General features: G+C 46.2%; 1 protein-coding gene and 1 long non-coding RNA gene across 3 annotated transcripts in view; one reads left to right on the top strand and one right to left on the bottom strand.

The window, feature by feature from the left end:
- Window positions 1-771: 771 nt before the first annotated feature.
- On the bottom strand, window positions 772-4,093 carry LOC127665820 (uncharacterized). The gene is made up of 4 exons (XR_007973507.1): window positions 3,843-4,093; window positions 3,209-3,296; window positions 2,767-2,884; window positions 772-1,249 (listed from the first exon to the last, which is right to left on the bottom strand). It is a non-coding gene; the product is annotated as an uncharacterized LOC127665820 (long non-coding RNA).
- Cd80 (CD80 molecule) overlaps window positions 4,081-14,937 on the top strand; it is a 39,121-nt gene continuing 28,264 nt past the window's right edge. The window contains exons 1-2 of one of the 2 annotated variants that reach the window (XM_052158399.1): window positions 4,081-4,191; window positions 5,503-5,607. In XM_052158399.1, coding sequence (XP_052014359.1) covers window positions 5,514-5,607 — 94 coding nt within the window. In that variant the 5' untranslated portion in view covers window positions 4,081-4,191; window positions 5,503-5,513. Of the gene's footprint in view, window positions 4,192-5,318; window positions 5,608-14,937 lie in introns of both variants that reach the window. The other variant, XM_052158398.1, reaches the window with a different exon arrangement.

Below are 14,937 nucleotides of genomic sequence, written 5' to 3'. Positions count from 1 at the left end.
CAAGAAGGCATTTTACAGCCAAGATCAGCCTTTATACTGGTAAATACTAGGTACAATAGATTTTTTTACAGCTGAGATTAGCCTTTATATCAGTAAACACTAAGTATACTCGATTATCCTCTATAATGTGGGTGGGCCTCATTGAATCACTTAAAGAGCTTAAGAGAGAAGACTCCCCTCCCCTTGGAAAAAGGGAATTCTGCTAACTGCCTTAGGGGTACAGAAGGAGACCCTGCCTCGGCACAGAGGTCAAAGTAAAACACACAGGTCCACAAAAGCAGTTTAAGTCATCAGATGACACTTCCATGGGAGTATTTGTTCAACTTATCACATTCTAGTGAGGAAACCCAGACAAGTGAAGAGAGTTCCTCGCAGTTTGGGTGACCTAGTTATACAAAAAGAATCTGGCCTGGGACCTGGAATTAGACCTTCCATTCCCCATACTGCTGCTTAGAAAAAAAAAAAAATCACAAAATGGCTTGCAGCTAAACACTGGTTGTATTTTATATTAAAGGCACATAGCCTGATTTTTAAAATATTCTATGTTCTTCCTCCCCCAATAGTCTTAAGCATCTCTTTTGTGGCCATATAAAACTTGTAAAGAAAAATATTGACATGGTAGTGGTGGCAAATACCTTTAATTCCAGCACTTAGGAGGCAGAGGCTGGGGGACTCTGTGAGTTTGAGGACAGCCTGGTCTACAAAGCTAGTTCCAGGACAGCCAGGGCTGCACAGAAAAACCATGTTTTGAAAAACAGCAACAACAACAAATTCTCTCTCTCTCACACACGCACACACACACACACACATATGAAAAAAGCAAACCTTTGATATGTATGCATCCTAATTTTAAGAATCGAGCAATAATTCCAGTTAATAAACAGCTAGGGGAGGGGCTTGGTGACAGACACTTGATGAACTGGCATCTGAATGTTAGGAAAAGCTTAACCCTTCGAAGCAGAACAGAAAGACAGCAGGGGAAGTCCTTGTTGTTCCTTCCACAGGCCAGGGCTTCCCAACCTTTGGTGGAGACCTGCCAGTACATTTTGAAATCTTCTCTGGTGACTTCCTAGCAAACGGCTTCCGTTGCTGCATTCGTACTTTCGCTGGATTCCCCCACTGGACAGGCAGCCCTCCTGGCTCCCCAAACCCACTTCATTTCCCGAACTTGCTGCCGGCCTTCCATGCTCCAACCACAGCCACTCGCTGAGGGGACTTCACTGGTCATGGGGCTCTCACCAGAACGCAGCTTTCACGGGAGAACAAAAACAAGAACAGTGGGTGCTTTGTCGGGTGATTTTTCTTCCATGCCCCCTGCACCCCACAGCCTGCACTGATCAACCTGGACCCACCGCTGTAAGTCCGCTCTCACTGCTGTTTCTGGAAGACACACACAGCAGTAAAGAAAATTCTAGAAGGAGACATTCCCTCGGAGGTGTCAATCCCTCACCATCCTAAACTGCTCCTTGAAGGGAATCCCTGAAGCTTAGGATGGGGTGCCTTTAAAGAACCACAGGCCATCTGGGGACACCCCCACCCAAAAGAAATAATCCAGAGGCTCGGGAGAGATGCCACCTGAAGTTCTGTAGCAGTAAGAACCCCACCCTCCTGCAGAGCCTTCCAGTGGCCAAATCCCTTCCCATATTCAAACGCAGGCAGAGGGGGTGGGTGGGGATGCGGTTGTGTGTGTGTGTGTGGGGGGGGCATTGTGCATCCTGACAAGCTATGCTTAAAATACCAGGCTAGGACAGCAGACAAAGAGAGCATTCTGTATAATTATATTGATATACAGTTCTAAATGGGCAAACAACTCAAGAGAGGAAGAAGCAGGAGGCAGGAGGGGGCAGTTTCAGACCCCATGGAAATGCTAGTGGTGATATACAGGCGTTCACTGTCTTTGTTGGTGATGGATTGTGTGTGTGTCCAACTGATTATTTTAAAGGTACCCCCCCCTCTCCAAAACACCAAGACCCTCTCTGTCTTTCCTAGTGCTCGACCATTGTCCCCTTACCCCCTCTCTTGGAGAAAATGAGACCAGGACGTGAAGGGCGCAGCGTTTGCATCTATGTTCTCTCTGGCAAGGGATGAGGCCTGGCAGCCAAGTGTGACCTAGGGCCTGAAATCCTGCAGCCAGGTTCCAGGTTCCAGGGTCAGCAGGCCCAAGAAAGAAGCCTCCAGAATATTTCCACACCGATAAGATTCCAATTGGGTGAGAGCTAAGTGGTTCTTTTTAAAGACAGACATAGCCTAAAATCCTCTCACTGTAGGTACGTTTTTTGGAAAGAAGACATAAAGAAGTAAAAACCTAGAAGTAGATTTTTCTTAAAATCATCAGGGCTACACACTTTGAAAAAGATGCCCACAGGGTTATAGCTTCTTCAGGGTAAGACCCTGCCTTAGACCTGGTCTTTTGTTTTTGTTTTTGTTTTGTTTTGTTCTGTTTTTGAGACAGGGTTTCTCTGTGTAGCCCTGGCTGTCCTGGAACTCACTCTGTAGACCAGGCTGACCTCGAACTCAGAAATCTGCCAGCCTCTGCTTCCCAAGTGCTGGGATTACAGGCGTGTGCCACCACCGCGCAGCTAGACCTGGTCTTAAGGCAAGGCAGTGCATGCTTAACGAGATACCAGCAGGAATGGTGCCTGGGAGCTGAACCTGCTGGTCTCATCAGCCAGCCAGTGCCTGCCTGAGCGCTGACGTAAGCTTGCCCGAGCGCTGGCATGACAGCGTGCCAGCAGTTTGGACATGGCAAAGCCTTTATTCCCTCACCTCTTCTTTCTGTATGATTTCCATAGATTTCCTCTCCTAGGGAAGCCATAGATCTCAGACCCACGTATATTTCTCCATCAATCCTTTAGTTAAACAGATTGCCGTGCCTTTAGTGACACTGAAAAAAAAAAAAGATATAGAGCAATTTAAATTGTGAGTTGTTGGGGTTTTTTTTGTTTTGTTTTGTTTTGTTTTGTTTTGTTTTGTCAGAGAAATGTTGTTTTCTAGTAACAGACATTTTTCCATGTAGCCAAACTCATGCACCATGGCTATGAAACTTTCCCCCCCTTTATAAACTTATTCATGTATCTCTAACATACTCTGACCCCTGCTGTCTTACTCTGGGTTCTCTGCAAATTAGGGCTAGAGACAAAGACCCCAGTGAAAAATAGACTCTTGAACAGCTAGTTAGTGACATGAAATCCAATATAAAAATCCTTACCAAATTGATGGCTAATCAAGACAGGGGTTAGTTATTCTACTCCCAAGAACCTTTGGGAGCCTTGTAGATGATCTCTCAGAACTTCCACCTGGGAGACGAAGGAGGAAACAGCCACCTATGTACTCTCAGGTCAAGGGTAGTCCACAGACACTGGCTTCCACACAACTAAGGTTCTGAATGCTTTGAATGCAGAGCTTCCAGGAGTATTCCACGTCAAGGCAACAAGGGCAGTCCATTGCCAACTGTGAAAAATATAAGCTCAGGCAAAGAGCTGCCCAGGTCTACCTGGGCAGAGAGATTCACTGTTCAGAAAGGCTGATTACTTGTCCTTGGGTTCTCCCAAATTCCATATACAGGATCCTAAGGCAGGAAAACTACCTGCAGATAGCAGTTGTAGGGGAGACCAGAGCCTTCTTCACTTCATCCCTTGATGCTTCTTCCATTTTGCACACTGAACTACACTAGCTGTGGTAAGGTGAATGAAACGGACCAATTACTGTGACTCCTAGGAGCATACTGTTTGAGGACGGGCAAGATGCAATGAAGTTAGGGTGACGGAGTAGACAGTAAACACTCCCCCCCAAAATGCCTACTACATACGAAGCCAGACAGCCTGTTCCCATACTAGTCTTACCATGGATAGGAAAGAGTGACTCTTGAGAATAGAAACAGAACTTGAGGTCACTGCAGAAACAGCCAGGACAGCTTTACCCACTGTCCAGGCAGAGCTAGTGACTGACCCGCACTTCTCCTCTTCTTAGATACCCCGGAGCTTGAGTTTGTTCATCCTTGGTGGTAACCAGTCACATTCTCAAACAGCAAGGGAGCTTCCTGCGAGGCTTGAGTAAAGGGAAGTTGGAAAGGGGAAATTCCGGCCCTCTGCTGTTTTAGTAACCCCGAGACAGCAAGAAGAGATCACTTGTATACACATGGGCCCCATCTTTTGATCTTTAAGACAAACCAAAGAGAATCTTCTTCAGCAAGTAAGTAAATGCATTTACTATTTATCATACTGTGGGACACCTTAGTAGATACCTTATCTTCAGCCTTATCATATACATTTTTTTTAAAGATAGGGTCTCACATATGCCAGGCTGGCTTCAAACTTGCAGTGTAACCCAGGATGATCTGAAACTTCTGATTTTCCTACTCCCACCTCTCCGGTGCCACCACACTATTTGTACAACACTGAGGATCAAACTTGGGGTTCCTTCGGCATTAGGCAAGCATTCTACTGACAAAGCCACATCCTTGGGCCCCCAACTTTATTGCTTCTTAAACATACATGCAATTGTAACTTGTCCTCAGAGCAGTCTCCTGTGGTCTCTTATTCTCAAGGCTGTGGCATTCCAACACTGTTAGAAAAACATTATCAAGATTCTATTATGTTTCCTAGATGCGAACATTTTTGTAGGGTGAAGTTGGGGCCTTTCTTACCAAGAAAATGCTGATGACAAAGTCTCTTCAAGCTAACTGGTTGGCTATGGGATAGCTTCAAAGGAAATCAGGCCAGTGTGAGCATGACGTCATTCATTTTCATTTCTCAATTTTGATACTTACTGGAAGGAAAAAAAAGATAAACAAGCCTCTTCACATAATATTCCATAGTTTAAAGAAGTGGTGTTTGCAAAGTGTCCTCTCTTTCTTCCCTTTTTACTGGTAGACATCTCTGTTGACTTATTGAGTTTAAAATTCTTGGTTTCCTGTCTTAAGGTAGAAAGAAAGCATTTCCTAACTAAAACACTGCCTTGGACAAATATATTTCTTCCAGTCACTCTGTGTTTTCACATGTGTCCAGAATGGAATTCAAGCTGTTTTTCGGTCTGGCTGCTAGTGAAGGTTCCCTGCTTTTTGCTGTTGTTTGTGAAATGGGGGAGGGGGGTCATCTCACATTAGCCACACCCCCAAAGCAGAGAATCCTTTCACCCAGCTGTGGCTGGTTCTCGGAACAGGCCTGGACAAGTCACCTCCCCTAGAGTTCTCTCCACCTTTGAGTTGCCCTCATGGCCACACCCTGATTCATAACTCTCACTCATCTTAGACGGAGCCACTGAGGAGGTTTGACCTCACAGCAAGCGACTCAACAGACTCTTACTAGTTTCTTTTTCAGGTTGTGAAACTCAGCCTTCAAAGGCATTCTGTTCCATCTCTGTAGACCGATAGGATCGTCTTTAGCATCTGCCTGGTGTACACCATCCAGGCTTTGCCACAGCTCTGTTTCTTGATTTGTGTGAGCCTAGGAGGTGCCTGAGCCCCCTTGGCTCTGATTCCTGGCTTTCCCCATCTATCCAAAGCATCTGGAGCTATGGGTTGCAGTTGCCAGCTGATGCAGGATACACCACTCCTCTGGTTTCCACGCCGCTTTGTGCTGCTGGTTGGTCTTTTTCAAATGTGTTCAGGTAAGGAAAGAATTTTCAGGAACTTGACTTAAGCTCACTGGGGTTTTGAGGAAGATGATGCTGTCTGTGCCGTGTCTCTCCGTTCACTTTGTGACCCTCCGTTGCTCACTTTGTGAACTGGGGGGGGGGGCTTCAGAGTATCCCCAGAGTACTTTAAAGCTATGAAAGTTCTCGTTCAAAGAGGTTAAAGGACACATAGGGTCACACAGCAAGTTAGAGAATTAAAGCAAGAACTTCAGCTCTAACTTAGAGGTGGGTACATTGTCATTTTAACAACACATAAAACCAACGGGCGCCTCCGTCGACATCACATGTTCGTTTACATCTACATATGTGGTCTGGGAGCCTGGTTTCCAAAGTTTGTGTCTGTGATACAACTTAATCAAAGTGACCTACCTCTAAGTCAATGACGACCTTTTCCTTTGGTAGGAAGTTGAGACCCTTCTTAGTACGAAACCTTTCTCTTCATATTTCCTCTTAAGCTTAGCTTTCTTTCAGCACTGGCATCCAGCAGCCAAGATGTAGCACAAACATTGGTCTTTAAGTTATTCCTAACTGGCTGTGTGTTTCATATGGTGTTCTTCAAAGAATATTTTGTTCTCAATCCGTTTCTGTTTCTATGAAGGTGGCCTTACGGAAGCTAGACTCCCAGCATTATAAAGAGGGGTGGGAGCTCTGTGCAGATCATACTGTGTGTACTTGGACCACCATGTCCTGCAGGACTGTGGGGTAACTGACACGTGTGACTTTTTAAGGTTAGAAAACAAAAGATCTGCTTTCTAAGGAGTAGCATATAAACTGGTTTCTCACCAGCAAGGAGGAACCTGGAGTGTCACAGGGCATACAGAAGCCAGACTGTGGGAGGCCCTGCTGTAAAGCAGATTGCCCCAAACCCTGCCCTGAACATCTGAAAGTGTGAGAAACAAGGAGAGGGCAGGGAGGGGGATGAAGAATGCATAGACCACTTGGCTACAAGGAGCGGCAGTCTTAAATTTTCTGTCCCAAGTCGCGAAACTTAGTTACAGAACCTAGAGTCCCATGACTGAAGTCCTCATTCACACATCAGGTTCTGGACACCATCAAAATGTTCAATAATTGCATTATTACAATCTTTTTTTTTTTCTGGAAATTAGAGAAGCGCTCCCAAACTGGAGTCTTCAGGAGAAACTACATAAAGCTAGAAACTGGGCTGGGGGTGGATGGGTAGGTGTTGTGGAAAACTTTCAAAAAGTGAGAGAAAAACTGGCAAAATTTAAATCAAGGTTCAGCAATTGTACCAGAAGAATTGGTCAGAATTAAGCTAAAGTGACACCTTTTGAGCCTTCAGGAAAGCACCATGTGCTGATGGCTATGTCCAGTTCCTTCTGCTCTGAGTCAAGAAATAGTCCATTGAACGTCTTAGCTTTGAATGTCCGCCTTGCCTCAGAGGTTAGTCGGGCCTGAGATGTGTGCGCGTCCTCAAACAAGTTTGCATACGTAAGTCCTGGAACTAACCCCTCAAGAAATATGGAAATAAGGAGGTCCTGACTAACTACATCCAGGACCCGAGGAGAGAGCAGGGAGGCTGGAGGAGCAGACCTGACAGAGCGGATGGCAGTGGAGGATTCTGGAAGTGACGGATGCCAGCACAGTATCCACTCTCCCAATCTTAGACAGGGTCTCATGTAGCCTACTGTTACTCAACAGGTAACAAAGGATGACACTGAACTGTTAATCCTCCAGCCTCCACCTCCTAAGTATTAGGATTCCAGACATCTACCACCATGCCCAGTTTATGCAATATTAGAGATCAAACCCAAGGGCTTCTTGCATTCTGGGCAAGCACTTTGCCAGTTGGACTACATTGAAGCTGTGTGGCTTGTTTGTTTGTTTGCTTTAACACTATTTTTAAACACTATTCAACAAATCGCAGGCAGTTTCTGGGTACAAAGATGTGTTTGTTGATCCTGGGGACAAATTTTGAGTTCTTTCCTTCATGTTAATCCATAGCCACTGGAAGGAAGAAGACAAGCAGTCTGGTAACCATTGCATTAAATGTGTGACCACTGCAGAGATGAGAACTTTGAAGAGAAGGTATTATTCAGAGGTGCTTAGTTTCAGCGGTGGCTGGATCAGGGCCAGAAGGGAGCCAGGCCTAGGCTGGGGCTTTTCGGTCACCATTGGGAATCTGAATGTTAATCAAATTGCATTGGGGGAGGGGTGGGAGGGCTTTAGAGGGGGTGGGGTGGCACTGTCTATCTCAGCACTGTCTATATGTTATACATATCTCACACCTGGGAGTTTTCTTAAAAGACAGTCTCCGATACAGGGGATTTTTTTAGAGAAGTGAAATTATTTTGCATAAGACTGTTAACGACATATCTATTAGTCATAGATGTTTCAAACGCGTATAAAGCACACCTCCTAGAGGGACCGCTAAATCATGACTTTGGGAGATAATGATGTGTCAGAGAAGGTTCATGGTCTGTAGCAAATGTGTCACCATGGCATGGGTCGCCGCTCAGGGCAGAGGAAGCTGGAAGGCGCAGACAGGATCTGTCTGTCGGAGTCCTTCCTGCTTGTCCACCCAGTCCTGCTGGGACCCGAACACCGCTCTGACCAATACCTTTGGAATATTTTATGTTTTTGGAGTCGGGATCTCACTCTGTTGCCCAGGCCGGCCTAGGATTCAATATGCAGCTCCGACTTAGCTCAGACTCTCTCCTCAGCCTCCAGAGTAGCAAGGCTTCTGTATGTGAGCTACCACGTCCAACTTAAAAAACTGATTGAGATGCTGCTTCTGCTTAGGTAGGTTTGGAATGGGGCTCGAGGTTCAGATCTCTAGGAAGCATCCAGGTGATGCGGAGGGTGGAGAACTAGCCAGTCTTACTGGAGTATAAAGTCCGTATGCAAAGGACGTTTAAAGAAAAACAGGAAGTGTGGAGCCGGATGTGTTAGCGCAGGTCCGTACTCCCTGCTTCTCTGGAGTCTGAGCAGGAGGAGGATCAAAATATCAAGGCCCCCTTGGTTGACTGAGTGAACTCAAGGCTAGCACGGGCCCTGCCTTAAAACGGAAAGCATGGGCTGGAATATAGCCTGGTGGGTAGAGTGCTCGCCCAGCATACATGAAGCCCCGAGCTTCTTCTCTTGTAAGGTATAAATGGAGTGTGGTGTCACATGCCTGTAATCTCAGCACTTTGGAGGTATAGGCAGGAAGATGAGAAATTCAGAGCCATTCTCTAGGACATAGCGAGTTTGAGACAAGCAGCAGCTACATGAGTTCTTGTCTTGGAAAAAAAGTGGGGGTGGGGGGGAGGGGACACTGAAGATACAACCCGATGATGAGTGCTGGTCTAGCATGCTCTGTGTTCAATCTCAGACTGAAAAACACACAAAAATCTTTTGAGTTGCAGCCACAGTAACTGTTTCTGGAGGCTATTTCTGGAGCCAACTGTCTAGGGGGATGCAATGGTTGATTAAAAGAAAGGTGTCGGAGGGAAGCGGATGGACTGAGGTTGTACTAAATATGAAGCTGGTGAGGTTTGGGCAGGTTTGGGTGAGGATGTGAGTGGCCTGTGATGTCTGGGGTCAAGATCGAGTAAGGTGAAGTAGGTAATGCTGGGCGACTTTGGAGTTGAGGGATGTGCCACACCTTCAATCCTGCTCTGGGTCAGGAAGCCACACCCTAGTGGCATGGGTCCCCTCTCCCCTATTACTCTCCAGCCATCGGTACCCAGGGAAAGTTGGCCTCTTTTCTTCACAAGAGAGGACTCATCCGTATCCTCTCTGCCCGTCTGGTTTCAAACACAGTCTACTGAGGTAGAAACACATGGCTGTATTCCAGAAAGTGGTGGCTAGGAGCAACCTTCAGATGCGCATAAGTGGGCAGCCTTTCCTTCAGGGCTGGAATCCTTAAAGACTAGCTCGGTTCCAAGGCCTGGGAAAAAGCTTCCTGCAGAAGCCGGCCATTGATGCATTAGGGACTCTGATGTAGAAAAAAAGCAAATGTCCTCAAAATGTCCCCAGTAACAACCTCTCATCCATATACACACTGCTGTCCAAACAGGACCAGGCAACAACACATCTCATGAACTATAACCTCTGGCATCATTACCCTGATGATAGTGGTCCAAGTCTCTTAGCCTTCTTATGAACTTAGAATTTAAGAGAAAGAAAAATAAAAGATCTGATTTCGACAGAATATAAGAGCTGTATGTAAAGTGGAGAGAAACTCGGGGACCAGGATTGAAATCTTCCAACAGCCAGTATACCAGCCCACATCTTCCCTGTGCTGCACCCTGCACAGGACTAACACCAGGTCTGTGATGTTCACTTAATGAACGGCTTAGAAGGGCCCCATAATATTGCTTCCATAGAAAAGACTGTGCCCAGACATCAGCAGTCTCCCATTCGAGTTCTAACCAGAGTGCTTAGCTCCCAAGACCAGATGAGACGGGGCGCATTTGGTGCGGTATGGCAGTAGACCCGAATGTCAGCGTTAACATCTCCAGTCTTACGATGCTTAGGATGTTGGTTTGGTTTGTCCTGTTTACTCTTTCCAGATTTAATTCAACTTTTTTTTCTAGTCTAGCAAAATGCTTATTTAACAAGTGCGTTTATGTGTTGTGCATCACACCTTTTGAATGATTTTGTTTTGTTTTCAGTGCTGAGGATCAAACCCAGGGTTTGGCAAGTGCTCAACCACCAGGTCAAAACCTCACCTGGTGGATTTTTTGTTGTTGTTGTTTTGTTTTTTGGTTTTTGGTTTTTGTTTTTTTTGGGTTTTTTCGAGACAGGGTTTCTCTGTATAGTCCTGGCTGTTCTGGAACTCAGAAATCCGCCTGCCTCTGCCTCTGCCTCCCAGAGTGCCTGGATTACAGGCATGCGCCACCACCGCCTGGCTCACCTGGTGGATTTAAGATGGCTGTGCCCGGCTTGTTTCCTTTTTACTAGGAGACATGGTAATCCAGCACTAAGATGCTGCCCAGGGGCTTGGCTGCCAAGGTAGCCTCTTGATCTGCTTCTGTAGATAGACTCTAGAAAGGTACCTCAGGCCTTTGTGGAGGGGAATACATGTGCGCGCATGTGTGTGTGTGTGTGTGTGTGTACCACAGCTCACATGAGGAATTGGTCCAAAGGAATTGGTTTTTCTCTCTACCATTCGGGTCCTGGGATAGAATTCAGTTTATCAGGTTTAGCACTGAGTCCCTTTACCCACTGACCCTTCTCACTTGGCTTTATTTTATTATTTTTATATCTTACAATTTTCCTACAATATCATGAAATTCACATTTTAATTTTATTTTCTTACTTTCATCTAAAACACTCTTCCAAAAATATGAAATTGTACAGTACCATTGGTAACATTCTTTGGTTTAGGTTTGAGGCTTTTTTTTTTTTTTTTTTTGAGGCAGGTTCTCACTATGTAGCTCTGGCTGGCCCAGAACCCAATAGATAGACCAGGTTAACCTCAGACTCCTAGAGTTTGTCTCTGCCTCCCAAGCAGTACTGGGTTAAAGGCATGCACCAGCATGGATGGCTGGTGGCACTCTTAAAAAGAAAAACCTACATAGCCTCTAAGCAGTAAGTCAATCATAATACAATAAACAACAAACAAATAAAAGCTTAAGTTATCCAAAAGGCTTCAGAGTTCACCATTTTATTTGTTTTTTTTTGTTGTTTTTTTGTTGTTTTGTTTTTGTTTTTGTTTTTGTTTTTGTTTTTGAGACAGGGTTTCTTTGTATAGCTCTGGCTGTCCTGGAACTCACTCTGTAGACCAGGCTGGCCTCAAACTCAGAAATCCGCCTGCCTCTGCCTCCCAAGTGCTGGGATTACAGGCATGTGCCACCACTGCCTGGCCTTATTGCTCCTTTAATATTAATGTTTTGTTAACTAGCTCTCTTAATCAAATGTTTATCAGTGTTATGAATTCAATTTGTCAGTTGAAGTTCTTTTTTTTTTTTTTTTTGGCTCTACAAGGTTATTTTAATTATTAGGTTTTATTTATTCATATTGTTTGTGATTTTTGGTTTTTTTCGAGACAGGGTTTCTCTGTGTAACCTTGGCTGTCCTGGAACTCACTCTGTAGACCAGGCTGGCCTCAAACTCAGAAATCCGCCTGCCTCTGCCTCCCAGAGTGCTGGGATTACAGGCGTGCGCCACCACCACCCGGGTAGAGTTCACCATTTTAAAGTGAACCGTTCATGGTGGGCTTTCATGTCCCATGCTGGAGCCATAACAACTCAAAGTATTTTCACGACCTCATACTTAGAACCGGTCAGCTGCCATTCTTCCATGGCATGCTGCCTCGTGTCCTAGTAACCACTACTCTATTCCCCTCTCCAGGACCACGCCCATTCTGGGCACCTCTTACCGTGGAAGCATGCATCCTATGGTGTTGACTGTCTGTCTGACTTCAGTCCTTTAACATTGTATTCAGGGTTCATCTGTTCTGGTGTATGTGTTGGGGCATCAGTTGGCTTCAGGGCTAATAATACACTGCTGTGAACTGAGTTCTTAAAAGACGTGTGGTTTGTCTTTAGGTCTGCTGCCTAGAGTGTCCTCTCCTAGGGGGCTAGTGGTTAGGAGTTAAGTCAGTAAGAGGGGAAGGCGGCAAAGGGATCAGGAGAGGCAGGGACTGAGGCTAACTACTTAGTGTCCCCAGTTTGCCACCCAGAGGAACACCGTACACAAGTTCATTAAAAGTAAGCAGAGCTGCCTCCCGCTTCTGCCCATTTCCTCTGACAGCCTTGGCTCTATCCAGCTGATGACTAGAAGGGCCTGATGTGCACCCCAAGCCAGCTGTGGGCCCTCCATTCAGAACACAGGTCAGACAGTTTCTACGCAGCTCCATTCTGGGTGTGGTTCAGCAGAGCAGCATGCGGTACATGGCCAGAAGAGCCCTATCAAAAACATGTATTAAGGGGCTGCAGAGATGGCTCAGCACTTAAGAGCACTGACTGCTCTTCCGAAGGTCCTGAGTTCAAATTCCAGCAACCACATGGTGGTTCACAACCATCCATAACAAGATCTGACACCCTCTTCTGGGGTGTCTGAAAACAGCTACAATGTACTTACATATAATAAAGAAATCTTTGGGAAAAAAACCTGTATTAGGGCTGGGGACATGACCCTGGAGGCAAACACTTCCTGTGCAGCCCTAATGACCTGCCTCACGGTCCACGGTGAAGAGAGAGGACTGATTCCTGAGATCTGACCTCTGACCTCTGGCCTCTGACCTCCGTACCTGTGGCATGTATCCATCCACCCATTCACACACATACAAAAATAATAAAATGAAAGATAAAAATATATGTTTAAAAAGTCATACAGTGTCACAGTTCCTTCCTAGGATTGCTGTGGTAGTTTTGTACAGTAGGGAAAGATAGCATACACGCTCTGCTGAAGTGAACCTGAGGTCCAGGAGCTTTCTCGGTTCTTCAGGGTCACGGTTCTAACTCATGCTGATCCAAGGTCCTAGTACTTAGCCGTGCATTCAGCAAGTATCCACTTCATACCTTCTAGGCTAGGCCCTGTTCTCAATACCGCAGATGTGGCAATGCACAAAACAGGCAAGGCTTCTCATATGGACACACGTGTCAATTATAGAGACAAGCGTAGATCAATATAGATATATAGATAGAGATGTAATCTCCCAGGTGTAACTTGTATCTGTCAGAGCAAGACTGAAGATAAAGCCAAGTATAGTAGCATATACTTGTAATCACAGCATTCAAGAGGCCAAGGCAGAAAGACTGCTGTGTTTAAGGCCAGATAAAGAAAGTGCTAGGACACACAGGGATATACAACATATCTCATCACAAAAAACCAAAACCAAATCCAAACCAAAATGATCGAAGACAGACATATCTAGGGCAGAGCTATAGAGCGGCCAAATGATGGAGTCTGAAGGAGCTGTTGGCGAGAGACAGAGAAGGCTTTTCTGAGTAGCGAATCCCAGCCCAGACTGATATGAACCCTGGACCACGTGGCTGGATCTCTGAGGAAGATGCTGGTGTCTCTCATATCCTGGGCATGGTGAGGACAGTTAAGTACGGTGTCCTGTTTGAACACTCATTCCTGCTTCGTCTGGGCTGCTGGAGTGCCAAGCAGTATACCTGACCAACCCAGAGATCAATACAGCTTCAGGAGCCCCGCTGGCTCCCCGCCAGAGTCACCAACAGACAAAAGCCTGACACACTGCCGTTTCTTCCATTTTCCTCATTGCTCCGGCATGAGAGTGGAAGCCCGGTTCCTGTGGGAGTTTCCAGGTCACACAGGAAAGTTTTGATTCCTCTTTTCAGTCTGGTTCTTCCTCAGCATCAGGGCGTGAAGGGTGGGGCCTCACTCGGGAATGGGGAGCAGCCGTGGTGAGGTGAAGTGGCATGACCTTTAGAGAGAGAATCCATACTTCTCTCCATGTGACTGCACCAAACCCCTCAGGAACTGTCTTCGGAAGGAGACGGTTTTGCTTTTGCTCGTGTCTTCTCTCTTGCGTCATGGGATGTCAAGATCTGCTGGAAATATTGCATTCTATGAGGTGGGAGCAAAAAGGTCTCAGGAGGGGATATCACATTATTTGGGGCCTAAAGAAAGGAGCTGTTTCATGGCATGGTGTTCATCGGGCCCAAGCAAGACCAGAGTGCTACACAGCTGATATCATCCCTCAGTGAGATTAAAGCAACCAGAGCGTAAGACCTGGGGCAGACAGGAGGACAGCAGACACCTCCTGGATCACACGTGATGTCCCAGGATCCCCTCTGTCTATGCCATTTAATTGAATTTACAGCAGTGCTCTGGAATGGGCAGTGCCACGCCCCTTTTACAGATGAGAAAACAGATGGATGGACAAGCAGCTGACTGAGATGAGAATCTAAGTCAACGGGAGCGCAAAGTCTAGCTCTGATTTACATCTTTTAGCTTTCGCGTATCCCTGAACGTGTCTCGGTCACAGCCTGATCTCTCGCTCTCTAAGCCCTCTTCGGACTTGTCCTTTTACTTCTGTCAGTTATGACCCGAGTAGGAACTTCTGACACACTGCTAAGCTGCCTCTAATTAGGAACATAAATACTTTCCTGGATGGCTGGCGTGGTGGGAATGTGCCATTGCCCCAGATCTTGCTTTCCACGAGGCCGAGGGCATGGAAATGAGGCTGCATACCTGGGTGTTCCCTGAGGGCATCTTTGTGACTCTCAGGGTACAAGGTAAGCTGCGTGCAGAGCAGGGCACGTTCGGGGGCCCTGAGACCTTGGGCCTTAGAGGGACGCTGCCTCTAAGCCACAGCCCAGAGGTCTAGTCAGATATGTACTATGAGCTAATGAGTTGGGGTTTAGATAGAAAATGTTGGTTTTC

This window comes from Apodemus sylvaticus, chromosome 15 (assembly GCF_947179515.1).
Source record: "Apodemus sylvaticus chromosome 15, mApoSyl1.1, whole genome shotgun sequence".
Lineage (NCBI taxonomy): Eukaryota > Metazoa > Chordata > Mammalia > Rodentia > Muridae > Apodemus > Apodemus sylvaticus.
Note: the sequence above shows the minus strand (reverse complement) of the source record. Positions and strands in the feature narration are given on the sequence as shown.